Source organism: Cucurbita pepo, chromosome LG19 (assembly GCF_002806865.2).
Source record: "Cucurbita pepo subsp. pepo cultivar mu-cu-16 chromosome LG19, ASM280686v2, whole genome shotgun sequence".
Lineage (NCBI taxonomy): Eukaryota > Viridiplantae > Streptophyta > Magnoliopsida > Cucurbitales > Cucurbitaceae > Cucurbita > Cucurbita pepo.
Window position 1 is genome coordinate 5,158,483 of NC_036656.1, and position 22,076 is coordinate 5,180,558.

Consider the following 22,076-nt stretch of genomic DNA (forward strand, 5'->3'; position numbering starts at 1 on the left):
TTAGAGTATTTGGGTGTCTTTGCTTCACTTACATTCCACAGGTCGAGCGTGATAAGCTTGACAAAAAGTCAGAAGTTAGCATCTTTGTTGGGTATAGCACTATATCCAAAGCTTACAGAGTTTTTGAACCACACATTAGTTGTGTTATTGTGAGCCAAGATGTTCATTTTGCTGGAAATGAGCAATGGAATTGGGAAGAACTGACGAAGGTGAATCTGATTTCTAATGCACCAAACAATTTAATCTTTGGTAGCATGTTAGAAGAGTCTAAAGATGAACGACAAGATGCTTTGGTTGATGATGCACCTGTCCAAGGAGGAGCTTTCAGTGATCGAGAAAAACAAAATCTGAGAGTTGGTTGATCGACCTCTAAAACAGAAAAATAATTGAAGCAAGATGGGTGTTCAGAAAAAAGCTTAGAGTTCACATCATCTAAACAAGGAGGAGTGTTAAAGATCACGTATTTGTTTAGAATGCTGAGTATCTAATTAAATCTCCGTTAGGAGTTAGATCTAGTTTTTTATTTGATTTAGTTTTGATTTGATTAGATTTTATTTTGATTTGTTTACTTGTTTGTTACCAGATTTTCTGCAAATTGTTAGGTAGATTTTCTGAATATCTTTTGTTATCTCTGTATAAATATGGAGCATTCTTGCTCTTCATAATTTAATCTTCTCATCAATCATTCAATCAATCCCTATTTCACTAACAGGGTGATTGATGTAGAAGGGAATTTGTAGCTGCGTTACTGCAGCAAAGCTTGTATTCATTATCTTTCTCAAATTTATACGTGATGCTCATGAACAAACAAAAGTTACTGAACTCAACTGTCTTCCATTTTGAATTGGAGATTATGAACTCCTCATACTTCTTATTTGGCCATTTATCAAAACAGAGATTACTTCTTCTCATTTCACTCTAACCGTATAACAATCCAAGCCCACCGCTATTAAATGTTGTCCGTTGTGGCCCGTACATATCGTAGTCAGTCTGGAAGCCTAAAAGAAAAAGTCCAAAAAAAAAACAATAATTGTTAATGGTGGCTTTGACTCGTTATAAATGGTATCAGAGCTAGATTCTGGATAGTGCGAGGCACTGGTCTAAGTAGAGTTAGACCCTCTCCATAGTATATGTGTTATAAAATCGTGAGACGTCGTGACCAGCTAAAGCGGACAATAATTACTAGCAATAAAGTTGGACCGTGAGATCTAAGTTCCTTGTTATAGTTAAAAGTTAAAACTCAGAGGCATATTTAAGAGAGCGAGCCATGCTTCCAGACATTTTGATATAGAATGAAGCAGTGAATGAGTATCCGTGAATCGATTGATATGCAACCAGATTGCGTCTTCATTCATGGAACGTCAACTTGATATGCAATCCAATCCAGAAGCAGCTTGAAATTTGTATTCCCAAGAGAGGTATCAGTGCCTGCATCTGTCAGCGTCTTGGGAATGCAACTCACGAATCCCCCCCCTGCCATTTTTTGAATTTCAAATGGAAAGAAGAATGGTGAATGATATTGACAACACACTTAAAAACTTAAAATTCCCACTTGAAGTTCCATTGTTAATGGAAGTGTTCATTCATGTTGAATCAATCACTTTATTATCCTAAGAGATTCCATACAATTAGATAGTCAGGAATCTCATCACTCCAAACACAGAAGAATATAATTCTTTTTTTTTTTTCTCTCTTAATATTCCCACTCTCAAATTGTATTATATAAAACTAAATACTCCGTCCCTTCATTAATTAAACCAAACCATTTCACTTTTCAGCTCCTATAAATACCCATCCCCACTTCCCCACTTTCTCCACAGCTCCGAATCTTCAATCTTCCCTGTTCTTCAAGCAACCTTCGCCATGGCCCTCGCCACTACTTTCCTCGCCTTCCTCTCCTTCTTCGTCCTTTCCATTTCCGCCCTGAACCAGCGGACCGACGGCGAGGTTCGAGAAATCTACGACATATGGCTGGCGAAGCACGGCAAGGCCTACAACGGAATCGAAGAACGGGAGAAGAGGTTTCTGATCTTCAAGGACAATCTCAACTTCATCGATGAGCACAATTCCCAGAATCGGACGTATACGGTTGGATTGAACATGTTTGCTGATTTGACCAACGAGGAGTATCGGGCTACGTTTTTGGGGACTAGGTCTCATCCTGCTCGCAGAGTCATGAAGGCCAAGAGCGCCAGCCGCCGATACGCCGTCAACGACGCTGATCGCTTGCCGGAATCCGTCGATTGGAGGACTAGAGGTGCCGTTGCTCCGATTAAAAATCAAGGAAGTTGCGGTTAGTACTTCAAATATCTCCCGCTCTTGAGAATATGAAGAGTTTTTTTTTCTTTTAAAAATAAAATTTTAATAACTAGAATAACTAGGGCTTACGATCAGGGTATATCCATGAATTTCTGAAAACATCATATATATTATTCAATTGATCTCTTTTCTGTTTTCTTTTTCTGTATATATATATTGTTGATATGTTTTTTTCTTTCTATTATATGCCTCACTTTTTAAATTCTGAAGACGGATATAATAATAATATAATGTATGTGGACCTTAGCATATGTTAATGATCTGCAAAACCCAATTACTGTTGGAAACAATTGAGAGCCCAATCATACGAGATGTTTGAGCTTTATGTTTGGTAACTGTGCTGGAAAAACAGGGAGCTGCTGGGCATTCTCGACCATAGCAGCTGTGGAAGGAATAAACCAGATCGTCACAGGAGAACTCATCTCTCTCTCGGAACAAGAGCTTGTTAGCTGTGACACAAAGTACAATTCAGGCTGCAATGGAGGCCTTATGGACTATGCCTTCCAGTTCATCATTGACAATGGCGGTTTGGACACCGAGGAAGATTATCCTTATGAGGGCTTGGATGGACAATGCGATCCGACAAGGGTGAGATTCTTGTCCCATATAATCTTGTTCTGTTTTCCACTTTCTTTGATCTTTTACTTGGGCGGATGCTGATATTCTCTCTGGAATTGAATGTCAGGAAAATGCCAAGGTTGTTAGCATTGATGGCTACGAGGATGTCCCTGCCAATGACGAGGAAGCATTGAAGAAGGCTGTTGCTCATCAACCAGTGAGTGTCGCCATTGAAGCTAGTGGCTTGGCCTTACAACTTTACCAGTCGGTGAGGATCATTCCTTCTAAAGAAGTTACATTATAGTCTCTGGGGACCTAATTTGTGATTGATCCTATTTGATTCAACTTTTCAGGGTGTATTTACTGGTAAATGTGGCTCGGCTCTTGACCATGGCGTGGTGGCCGTTGGATATGGAACAGAGAATGGAGTTGATTATTGGCTTGTAAGGAACTCATGGGGCACAGGATGGGGTGAGGATGGCTACTTCAAGCTAGAGCGCAATGTGAAGCATACTACCGACGGGAAGTGTGGGATTGCAATGGAGGCTTCTTACCCTGTTAAGAATGGCAACAACAACAACCCAACAGGATCATATTTAGGGTTGGAACTTGCTGGAGACAAGAACAAGATCAGCAGTGCTTGAATTTAACATCAAGGCAGTTGAAAGATGGTTACTTCTAGTTTTATGTTTTAATTCCTGTTGGTCTGAAGTTAGGCCTATTGCTATACCTACAAATCTAAAAGTGTTTGTAACTGATTGGACATCAATGTTCCTTCACAAGTTCATGATATGTGTGGTATCAAAGATGGAGTTTGTTAATATCGGACCAAAGAGAATATGTAAAGAAAAATATAGCTTGGGATATCAAGATGGAAACTATAGTTACAATAAGATAATTCATTCCCAAAATTAAATAAGATAATTTATAGGAGAATATATAAAATTCTATCTAAATTTTATCATAAACTCAAATAATTACTTAACTATTAAGTTTTCTTAACCCATAAGTAAACTTCAATTTAACCCTTCTTTCAAAAGGTGACTTAGTTGAATTTTATTTTCAAAAGATTCTCCTCACCATCAATATTCACTACGCTACAACATCTTTAAAAACTACCATGGATAAACTAAGTTTTCTCACAACTTCAATTTTCCAACATTAACACATTTTGTCAATATGATGGCTGGATTCATGACTATCCATCTTCTCAAGATACATACCAGATTCTTCCACTGACTTGCGAGTGAAATGATATCGTCTTCTGAAAGTGCTTGTAATCGATTCAACATCAATGTTCCTTCATAAGTTAATGAAATTTGTGGCATAAGATGGAGTTTGTTAGTATTGCGCAACTCACTCATTGGATCTAGATGAAAAATAAAAGAGAGAATATGTAAAAAAAAAAAAATATACGTGAAGGCATCGAAATAAAAATATAAGTTAGAGATACCAAAATAGAAACCGCATATAGTTAATGTTTATTAATAGAGACTGGGTTATTACCTAATATAATTCATTTATGTGAACTTATAAGATTCTATCTTAAAAATTAATAAAATGAGATTTTATCTTTAAATCAAATTACTTAACTATTAAGTTTTCTTAAAATAAACTTAACCCATGAGTAAACTTGGTTCCACAATTTAACCCTGGAAGAGGTTGATTCAGTCAAACTTTATTTTCAAAAGATTCTCATCATTAAAAATATCTTTATCCTAGTGCAACATCTTTAAAAATTATAAACCATAAACTGAAGGTTTTTCACAACTTCGATTTCCTAACATTAACACATTTTGTGAATATGATTGTTGGATTCACTCTATTTTCTCAAGATACATACCACCATCTTCCACTAATTTGCGAGCGAAATGATATCGTCTTCTGATGTGTTTTGTTTTTAAATCATAAATCAACGTTTTCACCAATTGTATGACACTTGTCTTGTATCGGCCCTCACTAGGTCTATTGGATGCCACTTTGTGTCGCCACCTTATCTGCGTGCATGCAAGGGTCACAACCTACTATTTTTGATGACTTTGTCAAGGGCACAATTGCATCGTGGATTGTGACGTTCTCTTATACTTAATTTCGGCATTATCCCGATGATAATTCAAACAGACAAACAACGTTTGTTAAGATCACACAATTTATCAACTTGATTTATATGAAGAACAAAAGAGAAAAGATATAAGAAAAAAAAAATATAAGTGAAGACACTAGAATAGAATATTTCATAACCGCTTAGGTTTATTTACATATGATTTCAACTAGGCACAGATAAGATAATACATCTTAAAATTAGATAAAACTTAAATTACTTAACGTTAAGAGTAAACATATTTCATAGTAAAAATCAGACTTCAACACATTCTGTTAACGCAAAAAAGAGAAGGGTAACCGAGTGTCCTCTCATGATTGTGGCCATTGCTTCCACCAAATGCCATCATTGGGGTCAACTGTGGAGCGGGAAGATGGTGGCAATATTAAATGATAGAATTCCATGGAAAGCTTCATCTCTGCATATGATCTTCTAATAATAGAAGGGAAAAGGAGGGAGAATCGTGCACTTTTGTTAATAAAAACATCACAAGAATGACAAACAGAGTTGGAATTAAAAAATGACAATTTGATTTTCCAATGAAGATCATACTCAAACCAGACATCTACATGAAATTAAACGTTCCAAGTAAATGGGTCATTTCGTTTGGATGATCTACACTTTTGGTTCACGTCTATTGAATACTTAAAGCATCAATCACTTGGATACTTCCATTATAGAATTAACGTTTCGCACATTACCTTCTCTTAATTAATATGCCTTAGTTGTCTTAGAAGAAATACAGTATTTTCATTCGCTGGGGGATAAGAATTCTTCAAAAGCCAGCCAGAGTCTAAGAATTTCAATTTTGTGCTAAAAATGGTGGCTGTGTTCAACAAAGAGCTATTGAGTTGGTACCTGATCACTCTTAAGCTCAAAGAAACTGTAGAATCTGGTCTTCCCAGAAACTCAAATTCAGCCAACTCTGTTGATTCTCATGGAAAACCAGAACTCCAGCTTCAGGAGTATAGGCAGATTCAATCAGAATCCCATCATGTTATAGTAGAAGATGAAGATCAGAAGCTTGAAGAAGATTCCGAATCACCGGAGTCGGAATGGGTTATCTCCATCAAGGAAAAGCTGGACCAAGCTCATCAAGATGAAGTAGAAAGTTCATGGGCGAAGCTCTGCATTTACAAGGTCCCCCACTACCTAAAAGATGGAGACGACAAAGCTGTTGTTCCTCAGATTGTCTCTTTAGGACCTTACCACCACGGAAAACGCCGGCTCCGGCAAATGGAACGCCATAAATGGCGGTCGCTTTACCACATCCTTGAGAGAACTAAGCATGACATAAACATTTATTTGGACGCCATGAAAGAACTTGAAGAAAACGCACGCAGTTGCTATGAAGGACCGTTCAGTTTTAGCAGCAATGAATTTGTGGAAATGATGGTTCTCGATGGTTGCTTTGTGCTTGAGCTCTTCAGAGGAGCAGCAGAGGGATTCAAACAATTAGGTTATCCTCGAAATGATCCGATCTTCGCAATGCGCGGCTCAATGCATTCGATTCAGAGGGATATGATAATGCTTGAGAATCAGCTTCCTCTGTTTGTGTTGGATCGGCTGCTAGGGCTTCAGTTGGGTGAGAACTACCAGAAAGGGCTCTTAGCCGAATTGGCACTCAGATTCTTCGATCCATTAACCCCAAACGATGAGCCATTAACCAAAAGCAATTTGAACAAATTAGAATCATCTCTCAGAAATGCAACCGCCTTTGACCCGCTCGGAAATCAAGACGGACTACATTGTCTCGACGTTTTCCGGCGAAGTCTCCTGCGGTCAGGCCAGAAATTAGCGCCGAAAGTTTGGATCAAACGGCGATCTCATACGCATCGGGTGGCCGATAAACGGAGGCAGCAACTGATACACTGCGTGAAAGAGCTGAAAGAGGCAGGGATCAGATTCCAGAAGAAGAAAACTGATAGATTTTGGGACATCAATTTCAATAATGGAGTTATGCAAATTCCAAGGCTATTGATTCACGACGGAACTAGGTCATTATTTCTCAATTTAATAGCATTCGAGCAATGCCATCTTGATTGCAGCAATGATATAACTTCCTATGTGGTTTTCATGGATAACCTAATCGATTCTCATGAAGATGTTGCTTACCTCCATTATTGCGGAATCATAGAGCATTGGCTTGGCAGTGATGAGGAGGTTGCTGAACTCTTCAATCGTCTCTGTCAAGAGGTAGTTTATGACATCAATGACAGTTATCTTTCCCAAGTGTCTGAGGATGTTAATCACTACTACAACCATAGATGGAATGCTTGGAGAGCATCATTGAAACACAATTACTTCAGCAATCCATGGGCCATTATCTCCTTGATTGCAGCAGTTGTTCTTCTGTTGCTTACTTTTGCACAGACCTTCTATGGAGTTTACGGCTATTACCGGCCACCAAATTGACCCACAACTCGGAACCTACGCTCTCCTCATAAAAAGTTTATGTTTTTCAATTGTTTCTTTCATTTTTTCATCGGGTTTTCAGTTCCTTCGAAAGTTCAAATTGCCGATGGAGCTGTGTTATTGATTTTGTAATGCGAAAGTTTTCGCTTTGATTACGTTGTAGACGTAGCTGCCCTAGATGAGACGACTTTGCTGGGGTTTCTTCTTATGGTAGCACCTAATTGAACTAATGTCTTAAATTTATTATTATTATTCAATTCATGGGAAAAATTTGAAAATTTGAACCTCTAACTTCTTGATTCAAGACATTTATCTTGAACATCTAATCTCTTAATTCAAGAGAATCTAATCTCTTAATTCAAGAGATACTACCATCTAACAATTGATGCCACCAGCTCAGACATTGGCAATAAGAAGTATTAATGAATAGCGCCTGATTATGATATAATGACCCTTATATGGAGTCACTATCAGAATATGTTAAAATTAAAAGGAGAGAGATGAAGCAAGCAAATGTGCAGAAATCTTTAAGGTAAAATCTGAGATTGTTCATCTGCTAACAAAACCAGAGGTTTTTATCCCTTCTTTTTCTTTCTTTACAACTGGAACATGTCTGCCATGGAGAGGGGCAAAATTCAGCATCCACACCATCTACCTGAATCTTGATTTTCCATAGGAACATCCAGAGAAGTACAAAGATTAGGGGAAATGAAGAACTAGCAGATGACCAGCCTAACTTATCTCCATTACAATTATCTCTTACTGTCTTCTCCTCATGTAGAACTAACAGTGAACAAGAATACAGCAGAATAAATCAAGTTTAATAGTTCTACTTGACAGAAACAATTACTACTATTAATCCACCCAAAGACTTTAATCCTTCAGAAGGTTACTGGTCTCGCTTGAAGCTGATGCACCCTTTCCATCATATCGCTATCAAGAAACAAAGAAAATCGTTAGTTTATAATTGCATAGACATGATGAAAGAAAGAAGACCAGGACAACTGAGAAAACACAGACTCTGAAAAGAATTTTACCTGTTTACCAAAGGAGAACGGAACATATTTATATTTGATCATGTGTGATATCTGTCTCCTCATAGTGAGAGTGAACAACACCACCCAGTAAAATAGAAGGATAGGCCAAAATACAGGTACGTCAAATGCACTGAAGAATGTCATCAGAAAAGCAATACAGAAGGCTTTTGTGATCGAGTACCTTCAAAGAAGAAAGGAAGGGAACATTACCAAAGATTAGCATTCTTTTTCTATGATTAATTTAATCTACAAGCTTAAACAGGAAAAATTATTGAATGAAGATGCTACAACATAGCTACCCCTAATATTGGATATATATTAAAAGATCTGGATATCCCTTAGTAACTATTGGACATAGATTCAAAATACTTTCGTAGTTTCTCTCTTGTACCATCAACGTAAAAAACTGTAAACCACATTGGGTCATTTTGCTCCTATAATTTCTCTTTAAACTACTCCATATTAAGAGGATAAAGCCCAACCCAAGCCTACAGAGTCATCTGTTTATTTTATCGAATTTGTCGGTAGATATTCTTCTCAATAAAGAAATTTTAGAAGATTAGGCATTCAGTTGTGTCAAAACTAAACCTCTATAAATACAGGCAATCAGTATGCAAATAAACAGAGAATGACTGATAATATTGCATTAGGGAAAACTTTCGTCCAAGTGTTTTGGTTTTCTGGTATAAAATTCAAGGTTTAAATGCTAAAAAATTAATCCTATCCAATAGTTGCAATGCTGCCGTAAATTATATATGTGGAAGATGAAGGCAGAGAAGAAGGCTAAGAAAATTGTAAATAATTATAAACATAGTAAAAAAAACATCAAAATCCCGAGGCTCTATCATGAAGCAAACATTCTCAATAGTTGAGACGATATCTTTGATAGGAAACATCATACATATTAAGCTTTAGATCAGAATCTTTTAGGTGTTACATACATAATAAGCTTTAGGTAGGAATCTTTTAGGTGTTTACCATAAGTATCTAACTCATTGATTACAGTTGCATGGAAAATCACCCGAGTTTTTTTTTTTTCCTTTTTTCCTTTAATTTTGGTTTTCCTCGAAATTCTGAAGTCTAGAGAAATAATTGGACGTGGTTGTCAATCTTATCATTTATCCCTCTTAAATCCAATGATGTACATGTGACAGCCATATTGATTGAATAACTTCTTGGGCAGTGGGTTGAGGGAGCAAAGAAGGTCCTCTTACATGGACAATGGCGTAGTCAAAAGCTAGATAGGAGTCTAGGACCCAGGCGCAAACCTTTAGTATGTACCAAGTTCGGGTCCAGATAAATGTATCGATATCCATTAACTTCTGATCTGATTGCATAATTACAACTTGTTAAATAAGTCAGGTTTTGAAAAAGGTCAAATTCTGGGCTCAAAACAAAATGAGATCAAATTTAGTAAACATATGAAATATCAAACGGAAATCATCTAGGGATCCTAGCACCAATCCTAACCAAATCCACATCCTATAGGCGAAAAGTTACAGAATTCAGACGACCCCAATTATTAACAAATGATTTGCAGAGAACCATACGAGCTCGTGGCTCCAATCCAACAATTACCTATATCTTAAAGCTTAATAAAACCTCGATCGTTCATAATTGCACTACCAATTCGCAATTGCATCGTACACATGTACATCAGAAAGCATTCAATCAAAAGACACTACGATAGCTCAAATTCAGAATGGGCGGAAAAAAAATGCAAGCAATCGGAAACCTGGACGCACCAGAATTTGAACTCCGGAAGCCTACGAACGAAAGGGCGGAACTCGTCGGATTCCCTGACGGGAAGCGCAGGGCCATCGTGGAGATCCAGGATCTCAGGATCCACTTGGGGGGAGAGAAAGCCGATCAGAAGATTGAGGATGTAAATTCCGAGGCCGTAAGAGACGATGTAGAATCCTTCGATGAGGTAAACCCGAAGGACATAGATAGAAGCGATGAAAAAGCAGGCGATCCAACGGTAGAAGATGTATGGGGAACACCTATCGAGGAGGTGCTGATACCGGCATGAAGCGGCATGGCTCCACCGTGAAAAGATAGTGGTAGAAGAGACATCTTCTACGGCGCCGTGACCAACGCCAGCCGCTACACTCTCCATTAGGACCCGCAAGTATCCACAACCGTCGTCGCCCAATTTATATGCTTAGATTTGATTTTCCCTTCCAACCTCTCTCTGTAATTATCTCTCTTCTGCCATTGTAGGGTTCGGGCTGATTCTCCTCCATTTTTTTTGTTTTTATTTTATTTTTTAAAATTAATATCAAATTTGGGCCTTGTTTGCCATAATTTTAATCTAATCTCTGTACTTACTGTTAATAGTTTCATTTTCGTAAATTATTATATGGTTTAGGTTGCCGATTACAAATCAAATCAAATCAAATTAATTAAATTACATGTTTATTATCTTCCTTCACAATTTTCAAATTTTCAATAACATTAATTTTTTTTTATTTAATAGGTCAGCTTAATTTTTAATTTTGTTATAGAAAACAAAGGACACAAATTAAAAATGGAGTTTTTTTTTTTATGTGAATAATAATAATAATAAAAAAAAAGTTTTTAAAGCTAGAAGCGAATTTAAAACTAAACTAAATGGTTGAATTAAATTATAAATGTTTAAAATTATAAATTATAGAAATTAAGGACGAATACATTCTAATTTAAAAACACAATTAATTTGTTTAGAAGTCACAATTTAATAATAAATATTTAATGTGCTAAAAATAATCAAAATAAGTGTAAAATAGTTGTCCTTAATATAGCCCGAAACTAATTAGGATTCTAATCCGTGATTATTGAAATTTAAAAAAAAATGGGAAAAAAAATTAGAATATTCTATTCTTACCGTCATCTTACAAGCTGTCTGGAAATCAAATTATGAATTGACCGAAGACGACGTGTCGTAACTTCTTGGAGATAGAGATGAAATAATTCGGTTGGAAATGAGTGACGATTTACATCATCCAGCCAATTAAATTGTTCGAAGTTGAAATTAAGCCATAGATCGCTAATTTCTTCAAAATTCTTCACCTGCGAACTGTAATCATTCTTCCTCTCCAGTAACAATTTCCAGTTCCCTCGTATTCTTTTTCGAACTCTGAACAGAAACAACCTTCGCGGAGATCCTAACTGGACACATCATCTTCTTCGGTTCATTCACAATCATTTATTCGACGAGATCCAACCGAAATTCTTAATTCGTCGCTGTAAGTTTGCCTGCATTTTCATTTTGAAGTCATCATTTCCGTGTGTAATTCTAAGAACATATCCCGAATGATTTGTTACTCATGGGATTCGATTCGTGTTTTATTCTGCCAATTTCCCGTGATTACTTGCAGATCTATAACTCTTTGTTGATATAGTGCTTTTCTGGAAACCAGGTTGCTGAATCTTACTTCGAGCTCGGCACCTTTTCTTGGAGCATGTTAAATTAATTGAAGTGACTGATATTACTAGAGGTATGAATGAAATGTAGTATGTTAATTGAGAACGATGAACAATATAATGTTTGAGTAGCCAATATTCAAAAACTCTTACCATTGTTCTCTAAATGCATAAAGATGATGATGTCTATCCAGAAAATGAAGGAACCCTCATGATAGAAATTTTCTATTATAGCCTATCTAGTTTATTATTAAAAGGAAAAAAGTTCATTATTCCCCCCAAAGGTAGATTAGGAGTAGCTTGATCCAAAACAAATGTTTTAAGTGAACATACGCAATCGTGTGTGTACTCATGCTGGTTCACTGTCCAGCAGTGGTTGATACCAAATGCACACCCACGTCGTTGAGAACAGGGCTACATAACTAAATTGTTATGAGAGACTTCTTGATCAGTTTTTCTTATGATAAGATCATGAATTTCAATTGTTCCCTAAAGTTCAATTTAACATTTTGGCATGAGAAAAAATCAAGCGTGTTCATAGTAGTTGTGCATTGCAGCTTGGATGTAAAGATTAACTACTGACAGCTGCAACTTCATTGTGGATATCTCTACTGGTCATCATGGTTTCTATTTGAGAAGTTGAGATCCACATAGTTCTCAGTTTCAGCCAGGATAGTAAAGCAGCATTTAACCCTGTTTCATTCGTATGATAAAATGGATGATGGAACTTCTAATAGTTCAACACAATCTGCAGTCAATAATCCAGCTCCAACTGTCCATAGGCAAAATAGTACAGGAGACCATTTGACATCTATTTTATCTCCGTCTGGAATATCATCTTGGGCTAAGAGTTTTAGAAATCCACAACCGCCTGAAGCAGCAGAAAATGACTCTAAGGCAGGAAATGCTGGGATGTCAGCAATTGCTCGTTTCAGTAGTGGCTTTGGATTGCGGATGCCTTCAATGTCTCCTGTACGAGATGATACTGCTGCAGATACCAAAGCAGCAGCGCAATCTGATGTTTTCAAATCAATCACAAAAGGTTTAGTTGACACATCTCAGAATGCAGTAAAGGCTATGCAGGTAAAGGCACGCCATATTGTATCTCAGAACAAACGAAGATATCAGGTAGTTCATGTGTGCTATATTTTCTTCCGTTTAATTGTTCTTGTTGTATTTGTTATATGCTCTGTGCATATTTCTTTTTGTACACTTACAAGCTATACACTATAGTATTACATTACTTCTAAACCAACGAAAATGCACCATTTAAATGGCTACCGAGTATTATTTAGATAATAAATGAAAGAATATATTTTGAACTTTTTTAATTGGATGGTTTACAAAAGAGTGAAAAAATGATTCTCCAACTTTTTTCTTTTTTTAGTATACTGAATATGTTAATAAAATCTATTGCCTAAACAGGAAGGAGAATTTGATTTGGATATGACATATATCACTGAAAATATAATTGGTATGGGGTTTCCTGCTGGTCACATGAGCTCCGGTTTATTTGGTTTCATTGAGGTAAGTGAAAAATATTCAGATAGATTTAAATGAATTTGCCTTCATGTATTTAGTGGATGAGATTCATATAATTGGAAATTTTGTTGTAGGGATTTTACAGAAATCATATGGAAGAAGTGATCAAATTCTTTGAAACTCATCATAAGGTAAATTTTAATTTCACTTATTTTCTGGTATTTTATGAACCCATACAGCAGAAGACTCAGAGGAAGAAAAGAGCTACGAGCAGCGTTATTACATACCATGCCTGTCTACATCTTGCTGGTCTTGTTTTCTTGTTATTTCCTTAATCCATTAATTGGAAATGTCCGAAAATTAAATCCTTATTTATTGGCAGGGAAAATACAAAGTTTACAATCTTTGCTCAGAGCGTTTGTATGATGCCTCATTATTTGAGGGGAAGGTAAGCTTTCAATTTTCAGGTCTTCAATTGAGCATCCTCACTAATATCAATTATAGTCAACGGTACAACAAAAACTGCATAAGTTACCTTTTACTTGGGTTGATCTGAAGAACTGGTATTTGGCATTGTTTGTCTACCTAATAAAAATCAGTTGTTCCAGCATACTTCAGTTTAGGGAATGTATATGATCCACTGACCCAAAATAATTTCTTACCTGTAAATGTAGGAAGTATAACACAATTATCTCTGTGTTACAAATATTTACTGAAAATCTTATTTTCTGAGTGGCTTTGAATTGGACAGTCAGAAAGATATGGATTCTTATTTCTCAAGTCAGGAAATAGCGACTAAACTTTTCTGATCATTATTTCTTCAACTTGCAAATTTTGGATCTTTCAGGTTGCACATTTCCCGTTTGATGATCATAATTGTCCTCCTATCCATCTCATAAAATCATTTTGTCTAAGTGCTTATGCATGGTTAAAGGAGGATATTGAGAATGTGGTTGTTGTTCATTGTAAAGCTGGTATGGCACGAACAGGGCTAATGATTTGCAGCCTCCTTTTATTTCTAAAGGTAAGAATATATAGTCTATTCTCGTAAGGTTGGTAGGTTTATATTCAATTTTACCTAATCTTTGGGCTTGTTTATTACTCTCTTCTTTTTCCATCTGGATGCAGTTCTTCCATACGTCAGCAGAGGCAATTGACTATTACAATCAGAAAAGATGCGTGGATGGAAAGGCTTTGGTTCTTCCTAGCCAGATTGTAAGCCATTGAATTCTATTCTCTCTCTTATTTTTATTTTATACTTTATTGTGATGCCTCTTTACTTGATACAGAGGTATGTCAAATACTTTGAGCGCATTTTAATACATTTCAACGGAAATACTCCACCAGGACGGAGGTGAGTTGTTGATACTGTTCATGGAGAACATAAATATGGTCCACCAGAGTTACTCATGTTAAAATTTTACAGGTGCATGCTGAGAGGCTTTCGGCTTCACAAGTGCCCGTATTGGGTTAGGCCTTCGATTACAATTTCAAATCACAGTGGTATTTTGTGAAATTCCTGCTGTTTCACCTTATACTACAAATCTTCTTTTTTAACATCTTTCAGTTGACTTATCTTTAGCAAGGCTATATTTGTCAGTCTCTTGCAATTATTCTGTTCTTGATATAGTTTACTATGATATAAACTTTTGCCTTATGGTCAAGTATTAAGTATACAGAGAAAGGGATTTGGAGAAAATCTCTCATGAATCCATGAATCTGCAATATGTTCTTTTCGTTTTTTTATTTTTCTTTAATTTTGTTTGCGTGTGTCTGAATGCAGCCTCTGCTTTTTATAGAGATGTGATTGGTCGTCTGTGTATCTATCTGACACATGCTTGTAAACATTTGTTTTCGTTCACTGATTACTTTGATAATGCCAAGCTGGCAAGCTATGTTTCAACAATACCTTGTAGGTTTTGGTGGCTTTGGATTTCAAATATACCCTATTATATATATACATGAGCATAAGAAAAGCACTCATCAAATATCCCATACACCTAAATATTTAAACTCAACAAAATTAGAAATTAATTATAACATATTTGAACTAGAGAATAACTAGAAAATCTCACGAACTCCCGAATTAATGATATAAAAGGGGATGTGGTGGTATTTATACTTTGACAGTAGCTGTCCAAAATCTTGTTCTTTCCGTTGTGGGATGTTAATTATAGCCTTTCCTATGTGTAGATCGTTTGGCTGCTCATTAGCCTAAAATTATAACATATATATTCTTATCAAAGTTTTTGAATTATCTACAGAGATTTTGTTCTCAACAAAAAAGCATCCAAAGACAAAGGATTTGATGGTAAGGTTATTGAAGTTCCACCCTTTGGTTTAGTTCCCATACAACATATTATGATGATTTGCATCTCTAATCTGAGGTTTCCAACTTACTGCAGCCAGAAGATTTCTGGATTAGAGCACCAAAGAAAGGATTTGTAGTCTTTGCACTGCCAGGTGAGCCTGGTTTGACAGAGTTATCTGGGGACTTTAAGATTCATTTTCATGACCGCCATGGAGATTTTTATTGGTTAGTTAATTTCTGGTCACTTCCAATCTTGTTTATTAGTTGTGAAACCTTTTGAATACTGTCCACGGATTTCTGCCCAAATGGTATCATGAATTTCTTTCATACCTTCGTTCTGCTCCCACTAGTATGCCATAGGGAGTAAATCGTGCCGTGCTGTGAAGGTCTTTTAACGTTGTTTCCCCCTTTACTTTTTCCAGTTGGTTAAATACGACAATGACAGAAAACAAAGTATTATTAAGCGACACAGATCTTGATGGTTTTGATAAGGTAATCAACACAATCCTTCAAATCCTTCGACACTCATTATAATAATCTCTTAACGTAATCCATTACTGAACTATACGGATTTTGTTTTTGCTCTCTTTTTATAATATATGTGGGTCACCATTTGCAGAGAAAACTTCCTACTCCTGGATTCCAGGTCGAGGTTGTGATGATAGACTATAATGGTACTTTGCCAACACGATCGAAAACTAATTCTGCTGGCAAAGGATCTGATTGTCGTCCTATTCATGATCGGGTTCCAGGTCATGAGGCGGCACAATCGAGCAAAAACAAAATTCCTGAGAGTGAAGAAAATGATGATGTATTCTCTGATAGTGATGAAGAAAATGGTGACACAAAAACTGGTCTAGCTCAATCAACTTCTGAAACTGCAAAAGTTGACCATTCATCAACAGCAATTTCTTCTGATAAAATTGGGAGTTTAGCGCGTGAAACAAATCATTTGTCACTTGGGAATGAGAGAAATCTACAAATCAATGCTCCAAAAGAACCAAACATTGGTGGCATGATACAACCGTCAGGCCTCGAGACCCCAAATATGGATTCGGCAAGCGCAAGTGAATTCAAAGCAATAGCCGCTGATGCATCAGTTTTCACTTTTGGGGATGAAGAAGACTTTGATAGTGAATGAAGCGCGAGTTGAGCGTTGCTTCAAACCATTTATATCAGAAAATGTTGGATTATCAAGAAGTTGATATTTGAGATAACGGCAGCTTTCAATTGATTGTTTTTCCCTTCATATGATACCTTCCCTCTTTTAAACCTCCCCACCTCATGGTGGAAGGGAAAGGAAAAGAAAACACTTTCTATATTGTTTAAATCATTGGGCTGCTTCATGCGATTCTTTTTCCCAAAATTTATCAAAAGCTAACTTTGTCAAAATTTAGGGATCCAAAATTCAAATAGGAATTTCCACACGACCATCAATTAATTTACTTGACAACGCAAGTATCTTAGTTTTAATAGTTATACCATTAGGTATCATTACCATAACATATTTGCAGAGTTTACAGAGGAATTAGTACAGAACATGATATAGAACATATTTTCTATCATATAAAAACATTTGCATTCCCTGAGCAATTCAATAAAAGTATATATATAGCACGAATCAGACAACCAAGACATCCAGAAAGTTAACTCAATAAAAAAAAAGTTGAAAAAAAAAATCTTAGCGCACAAAAAGAAAGAAACAAAATTAACCTCTTAGGCCAGTGAGGCACTTGAGGGAAACCTACAACAACATGAAACTATTCTTAAGTAATAACACAGGGAAGTCGAAGCTCTTTTCCTCTTGCCCCCACGAGATTAGTAAAATGTAACGATCTACAACATCAAAACTGAGTATTTGTATAAATTATCTCCGATTATTCGCTCCATGGCTGGATATTGGTTTAGCAGCTGGGTAGTCAATCGTCCCAATGAATCTTTTAGTAAAAGGATGCAGCTTGTCTGTGTTGATCCCATAAATTTCACGGTAATTCACAAAAGAGGCACCAGGATCATGGAGATAAAAACCAGAAGAGGAGTACAGGCAGAACCAAGACTATAGCTGGCAAGGGGAGTGGATTCAAAGCAAAATTTACTTCTTTTTTCCTTTTTTCTTTTCGTTTTTCTTCTTCAGAGCAGTGATCGCTTTACGCAGATTACTAAGTTCATAATCCTTCCTTCTCAATTCTTCCTTCAGTCTCTCAACCTCATTCAAGTGATCACAACACGGACTCGAGTCCTGTTTCAATTCTAGATTCAACATTTCAACCTCCTCAACATGGTCGAGACTTCTACTTGAGTTTGAAATCGTATCCATCCCAATGTTCTGATCAGTCTTCTGTTTTTTGGACATGACTAGGTTTTCAATCACTTCCATATCTCTTTTTCTAGACGATAATTTGTCAGCAAAATCCTTTCGTCCCATTTTGCGAACATAGATACTAACAGTGGTCCCTGAACGTTGAAATCTAACGAGCTTCTGTGGCCGTCCAGATGAATCCTGATTGTATGGCAGGATTGGAAAAATTAATCAGTAAAACCAAGCGTAAAATTCTCCCCAGGGCATCAATTACCCGGTACTGAAATATGATTGACTAATTTGGCAAGGATATGGCATAGTATAAGTGAAATGTGTGTCATTTTTCTTAGGGAATATGGAAAGCATATCAAATGAAGAAAATAAATCATCTCATAAAGATAAAGAAAATGTGTATTCACTATTACCTCATTTTGGCTACCTTCAATCTGTTCGAATGCTTCATGTGCCTCTTTGGGATTCTTAAAAATGGCAAATGCGGAGTATATATCCCCCCCTTGACCATTCTTAGGTGGCTGTTGGAAGATGAATCGTCAAAACATAAAATTTGTTGGTAAAAGATAAGCAGATGGAGAAGAATTCAGACATTACATAATGCGCATGTTGTTAAAACAATTATGGTGTTCGAATATATAGAAGAGGGCAGTGCAACCAAACAACCTAGACATTTGGTCGACCTGTTAAACTGCATGGACCAGTTACTAAAAAAAATTGAAGCTTATATAAGAAAAAGTTGATAAATCAAGTAGTTCAAAATGGTGCGACATAAATTCAGGATCCATCCACGTTCCTGCTAAATGCTAACTTGGCCACTCAACTTTCTTAATCCACAAAGAACCCATTAAATAAGCGTTCATCAAAAGTGAAGATACCAAGCCCACAGTAACAAACTATGTACATGATATTTTTATAAGATTCATAATATATCAAAACTATCGACTATGTATGTGCATGGAAATTATCACAAAAAATTATTCGGAATGCATATCTATGGATTGCATACAAAATAAATTGAGCATATTCAACCTTGACTTCAATGGTGAAAGCACCACTAATAACTCCAGCTAATTCTTCACTTGATACATTAACAGGTATTCTATGAAGAAGCAACTTCTCCATACCAATTTGAGGTGTCTGCAGTATTTAAAGGAAAATCAATATTAATCTATGAACACATACAGCATAAGCGTTACTGTAATGTGTTGGAAGATCCTTATTCTTACATTCTCATCAGCTTCGGTAATCACATCATCAACTTTGCTCTCTAGCTTTGCGAGAACAAGTTTCATGGCAGCCCGAGCATCATCTAGACAATTATGTGGAGCACCCTCCTGACGAAGGTCATAGCCCAAGACAGACTGTAGAAAAAGAGGACAAAAACTCGCCATAATGACATCTAAAAGAGACAAATATTTCTGATTATGAACATAAAAGCCCTCGCNAAAAAAAAAAAAAAAAAAAAAAAAAAAAAAAAAAAAAAAAAAAAAAAAACATTGCATGAGTGAAAGAGCACAAACTATGAAAAACATGTATTTTACACATGCCTTACACAGGTTGTTCAAAGAAGGCCTTCTATAGATAGATCCATTGAAATACTTGAAGATATAAGAGGTGTCAATCACCCTCGCATGATCTAATTGAAGTGCTGTAGCAACAAAAGAACAAAGGACAACAAATAAACTAATGTCAGGGAGAAGCAATATGCACAATTTTCAAGAGGCCATTTGTTTGTAAGGAATTTGGATACTTAACATGGGAATCCATATGCTTGTGCATTTAAGTGGCATATCGTGGCTGATTGTTTTTGTTGTCATGCCCTTGTATCTTTAAGTTTAACTCATTTTTTTACTATTTTGATTACTTGATATTTTATCCTTACCCATTTGATCTTTTCTGGATTTTTTAACTGAAGATCAATTTAATTTTAAGATATTAACATATTCAATTAGTATAAAATAAAATGGAAAATCAATGAGACATAATTACATTTAAAGCATGAATCTTTTATTTTTTGGTATAGTTACAAAGGATGATATGAAAACTTTAAGACAGTATTTTAATAAGGTGGCCAGTAGTTAGCATAGTGGCTTTTCATTAAGACCAATTTCTCCAATTGAAACTTAGTTTGAGTTGGTTAAATAGGGTGGATAAGTTTCCAATTTTGAAGTCATATATCTTCCGTCAAATTAGGCAAGAGGTAATTACAATACTATTAATAAAATATAATTTATTGTAACATCATCAATTTATACGTAAATTATTACGTCTAGTCACAGTAGGAAGTTGATTCAGAAAACCTAACAAATAAATTTTATTGAAGTTGAACTTCGGAAAAATTAAAGCTGAAACTGAAAAATAAAAATATGGCCCTTGAAGAACTGAAAGAATACAAGTACCGATGATCATATTTAGATTACCTCGTAGGTCATTGTTCAGACTGTGGCCTACCAAAATAGTTCCACTTGACAGCAATTTTGTAATGGATTTCTGCAATTTGCACAAAGAATATCAGATCGTATGTGTTAGAAGAAGAATAAACCGTCCTCATAAAAAACAAACTACAGATACCTGTACATCAACCAAAGAACAAGTAACATCATCTAAATCCCCAGGAGAAATTCCAGTTATATCAGTTCTGTAGTCTTTAATTGCTTTCCTAGGTTTTACAAGTTCATCAATTTTCACCTGAAGAGAAAACTCTTAAGGTCAGCATAAAATTAAGCATAAGGGGCCTAGTAAACGGTCTGATAAAAGCTTGAAACCATTTATGAAAGAACTATACAAAAAACAAATGAGACCATTTTTTTTTTCTGTGGGTGTGTGCGTGTAAAGGGAGATTTGAACAGAGGCTACGAGAAGACAGAAAGGTCAAGAGAATACTTGTAAGTCACGATCCACCATGCAAACCCTCACCAAATTCTCAGTTCCATCTTCACAGAGAACCATCTCACAATCAATGGCATAAATTGAATTTGAGTTCAGTGCGTCAGACTTTTGACTGAATTTTGTAACAATCCATCCCTTCAAAATCAGACCCACAAGTCAACATAAATTCACTAGATAGGTAGGCAATCATAGAAGATATTACATATTAAATGGAAAATTTATTAGTCAATTAACAAAACAAGAAAGAGATTCGAAACACAGAAAGCAAGCAAAGGAACAGCAGACCTCATTAAAAGATGGGAATGAATATTCCAACGAGTATTGTGGGTGTTCAAGTGTAAGCCGAACCAGCCTCTGCACTGCCACAATCACGGGTTAGCAAAAGTAACTAAGATATAAAATTCGTCACTGTAGGCATTGATTGATCCCTCCACCAAAAAAAGAAAAAAAAGAACCCACCTGCTCAGGTGATTCATTGTCTGAAGCATTCTGCGATACTTGCTTCACAAAATTGCGTTTCTCGTTACACTGTAGTACTTTATCCAAAAACTAATAACAGAAAGAGCACAGTGAGCATATCACGAAAACTTCAAGTGGCGTTTATGATAGAACGATTCATTACCATCAAATCATCCTCTTTACTAAAGGTCTTGAGAAAGGCAATCAACAAATCATTGGGCCTCTTATACGGGTCGCTCAAGCTAGACCCGAACTTAGGGTCATGCCTTTTAAGAAACTCCTTCCAGTCTCCTTCACGACCTTTCATACCTCGCTTCTGGGCCAACCGCACCATCTCGACAAGCACCTACGAAGCAAACGTGGGGGATCTAGCTTTTTAAACAAATTCAACACACTTCCACACATATTCCCTAGGTTGCTGGCTTCAACCAACAGAATCACCGAGACAGTGAAGTTTCGACAGATTCCATGACTAAAAGTAACAAAACAATAAGTGTATACTTGGCAGAGCAGTTGAGAACAGGACATGAATGATAAAGATAAATATAGATTGAAGGACACGGAGATTACCGTCTTCTCTGCTGTAACGATCTTGTCCTCCATTGGAAACGATTTCGGAATTCGAAGAGAGTAGGTTCCCGCCGCGTAGTGTTCTTTGACGAGAAAGCTGTTGATTAAGAATGAATGGGGCAACCCAACCAGAATTAGGGTCGGGTTTGTGGGTGCAACCAGAATACTCGGTGCTCCATAATTAAATTAGGGTCGGGTTTCCGGGTGCAACAAGAA

The 22,076-nt window shown here is 36.3% G+C and overlaps 5 protein-coding genes across 6 annotated transcripts; 3 read left to right on the forward strand and 2 right to left on the reverse strand.

The window, feature by feature from the left end:
* Positions 1 to 1,706: 1,706 nt before the first annotated feature.
* On the forward strand, positions 1,707 to 3,698 carry LOC111781688 (cysteine proteinase COT44-like). Its single transcript, XM_023662374.1, has 4 exons — positions 1,707 to 2,293; positions 2,672 to 2,907; positions 3,005 to 3,145; positions 3,231 to 3,698. Exons 1-4 carry the CDS (start codon positions 1,864 to 1,866, stop codon positions 3,519 to 3,521), a joined length of 1,098 nt encoding a protein of 365 aa, XP_023518142.1. The 5' UTR covers positions 1,707 to 1,863; the 3' UTR covers positions 3,522 to 3,698.
* A 1,719-nt stretch (positions 3,699 to 5,417) lies between these two features.
* Positions 5,418 to 7,628, forward strand: LOC111781686 (UPF0481 protein At3g47200-like). Its single transcript, XM_023662372.1, has one exon. The coding sequence runs from the start codon at positions 5,798 to 5,800 to the stop codon at positions 7,391 to 7,393; it is 1,596 nt and encodes a 531-aa protein (XP_023518140.1). The 5' UTR covers positions 5,418 to 5,797; the 3' UTR covers positions 7,394 to 7,628.
* Positions 7,629 to 7,894: 266 nt separating this feature from the next.
* On the reverse strand, positions 7,895 to 10,666 carry LOC111781689 (protein RER1A-like). Its single transcript, XM_023662375.1, has 3 exons — positions 10,176 to 10,666; positions 8,431 to 8,611; positions 7,895 to 8,326 (listed from the first exon to the last, which is right to left on the reverse strand). The coding sequence occupies exons 1-3, from the start codon at positions 10,547 to 10,549 to the stop codon at positions 8,267 to 8,269; spliced, it is 615 nt and encodes a 204-aa protein (XP_023518143.1). The 5' UTR covers positions 10,550 to 10,666; the 3' UTR covers positions 7,895 to 8,266.
* Positions 10,667 to 11,333: 667 nt separating this feature from the next.
* Positions 11,334 to 16,979, forward strand: LOC111781685 (phosphatidylinositol 3,4,5-trisphosphate 3-phosphatase and protein-tyrosine-phosphatase PTEN2A-like). The gene is made up of 14 exons (XM_023662371.1): positions 11,334 to 11,657; positions 11,832 to 11,909; positions 12,393 to 12,963; positions 13,261 to 13,362; positions 13,452 to 13,508; positions 13,700 to 13,765; positions 14,165 to 14,341; positions 14,446 to 14,532; positions 14,607 to 14,671; positions 14,744 to 14,820; positions 15,582 to 15,628; positions 15,723 to 15,853; positions 16,051 to 16,120; positions 16,248 to 16,979. The coding sequence occupies exons 3-14, from the start codon at positions 12,550 to 12,552 to the stop codon at positions 16,767 to 16,769; spliced, it is 1,815 nt and encodes a 604-aa protein (XP_023518139.1). The 5' UTR covers positions 11,334 to 11,657; positions 11,832 to 11,909; positions 12,393 to 12,549; the 3' UTR covers positions 16,770 to 16,979.
* A 230-nt stretch (positions 16,980 to 17,209) lies between these two features.
* LOC111782152 (small RNA degrading nuclease 1-like) lies at positions 17,210 to 21,983 on the reverse strand. Of its 2 annotated transcripts, none has more exons than XM_023662960.1 (12): positions 21,861 to 21,983; positions 21,454 to 21,636; positions 21,291 to 21,380; positions 21,117 to 21,185; positions 20,859 to 20,966; positions 20,514 to 20,630; positions 20,363 to 20,432; positions 19,490 to 19,590; positions 19,169 to 19,303; positions 18,972 to 19,079; positions 18,353 to 18,460; positions 17,210 to 18,128 (listed from the first exon to the last, which is right to left on the reverse strand). In XM_023662960.1, the coding sequence occupies exons 1-12, from the start codon at positions 21,891 to 21,893 to the stop codon at positions 17,721 to 17,723; spliced, it is 1,530 nt and encodes a 509-aa protein (XP_023518728.1). In that variant the 5' UTR covers positions 21,894 to 21,983; the 3' UTR covers positions 17,210 to 17,720. The 2 variants fall into 2 exon arrangements, with proteins under 2 accessions (XP_023518728.1, XP_023518727.1); XM_023662959.1 differs by having other exon boundaries at positions 20,826 to 20,966; positions 21,861 to 21,976.
* Between the last annotated feature and the right edge of the window lie 93 nt (positions 21,984 to 22,076).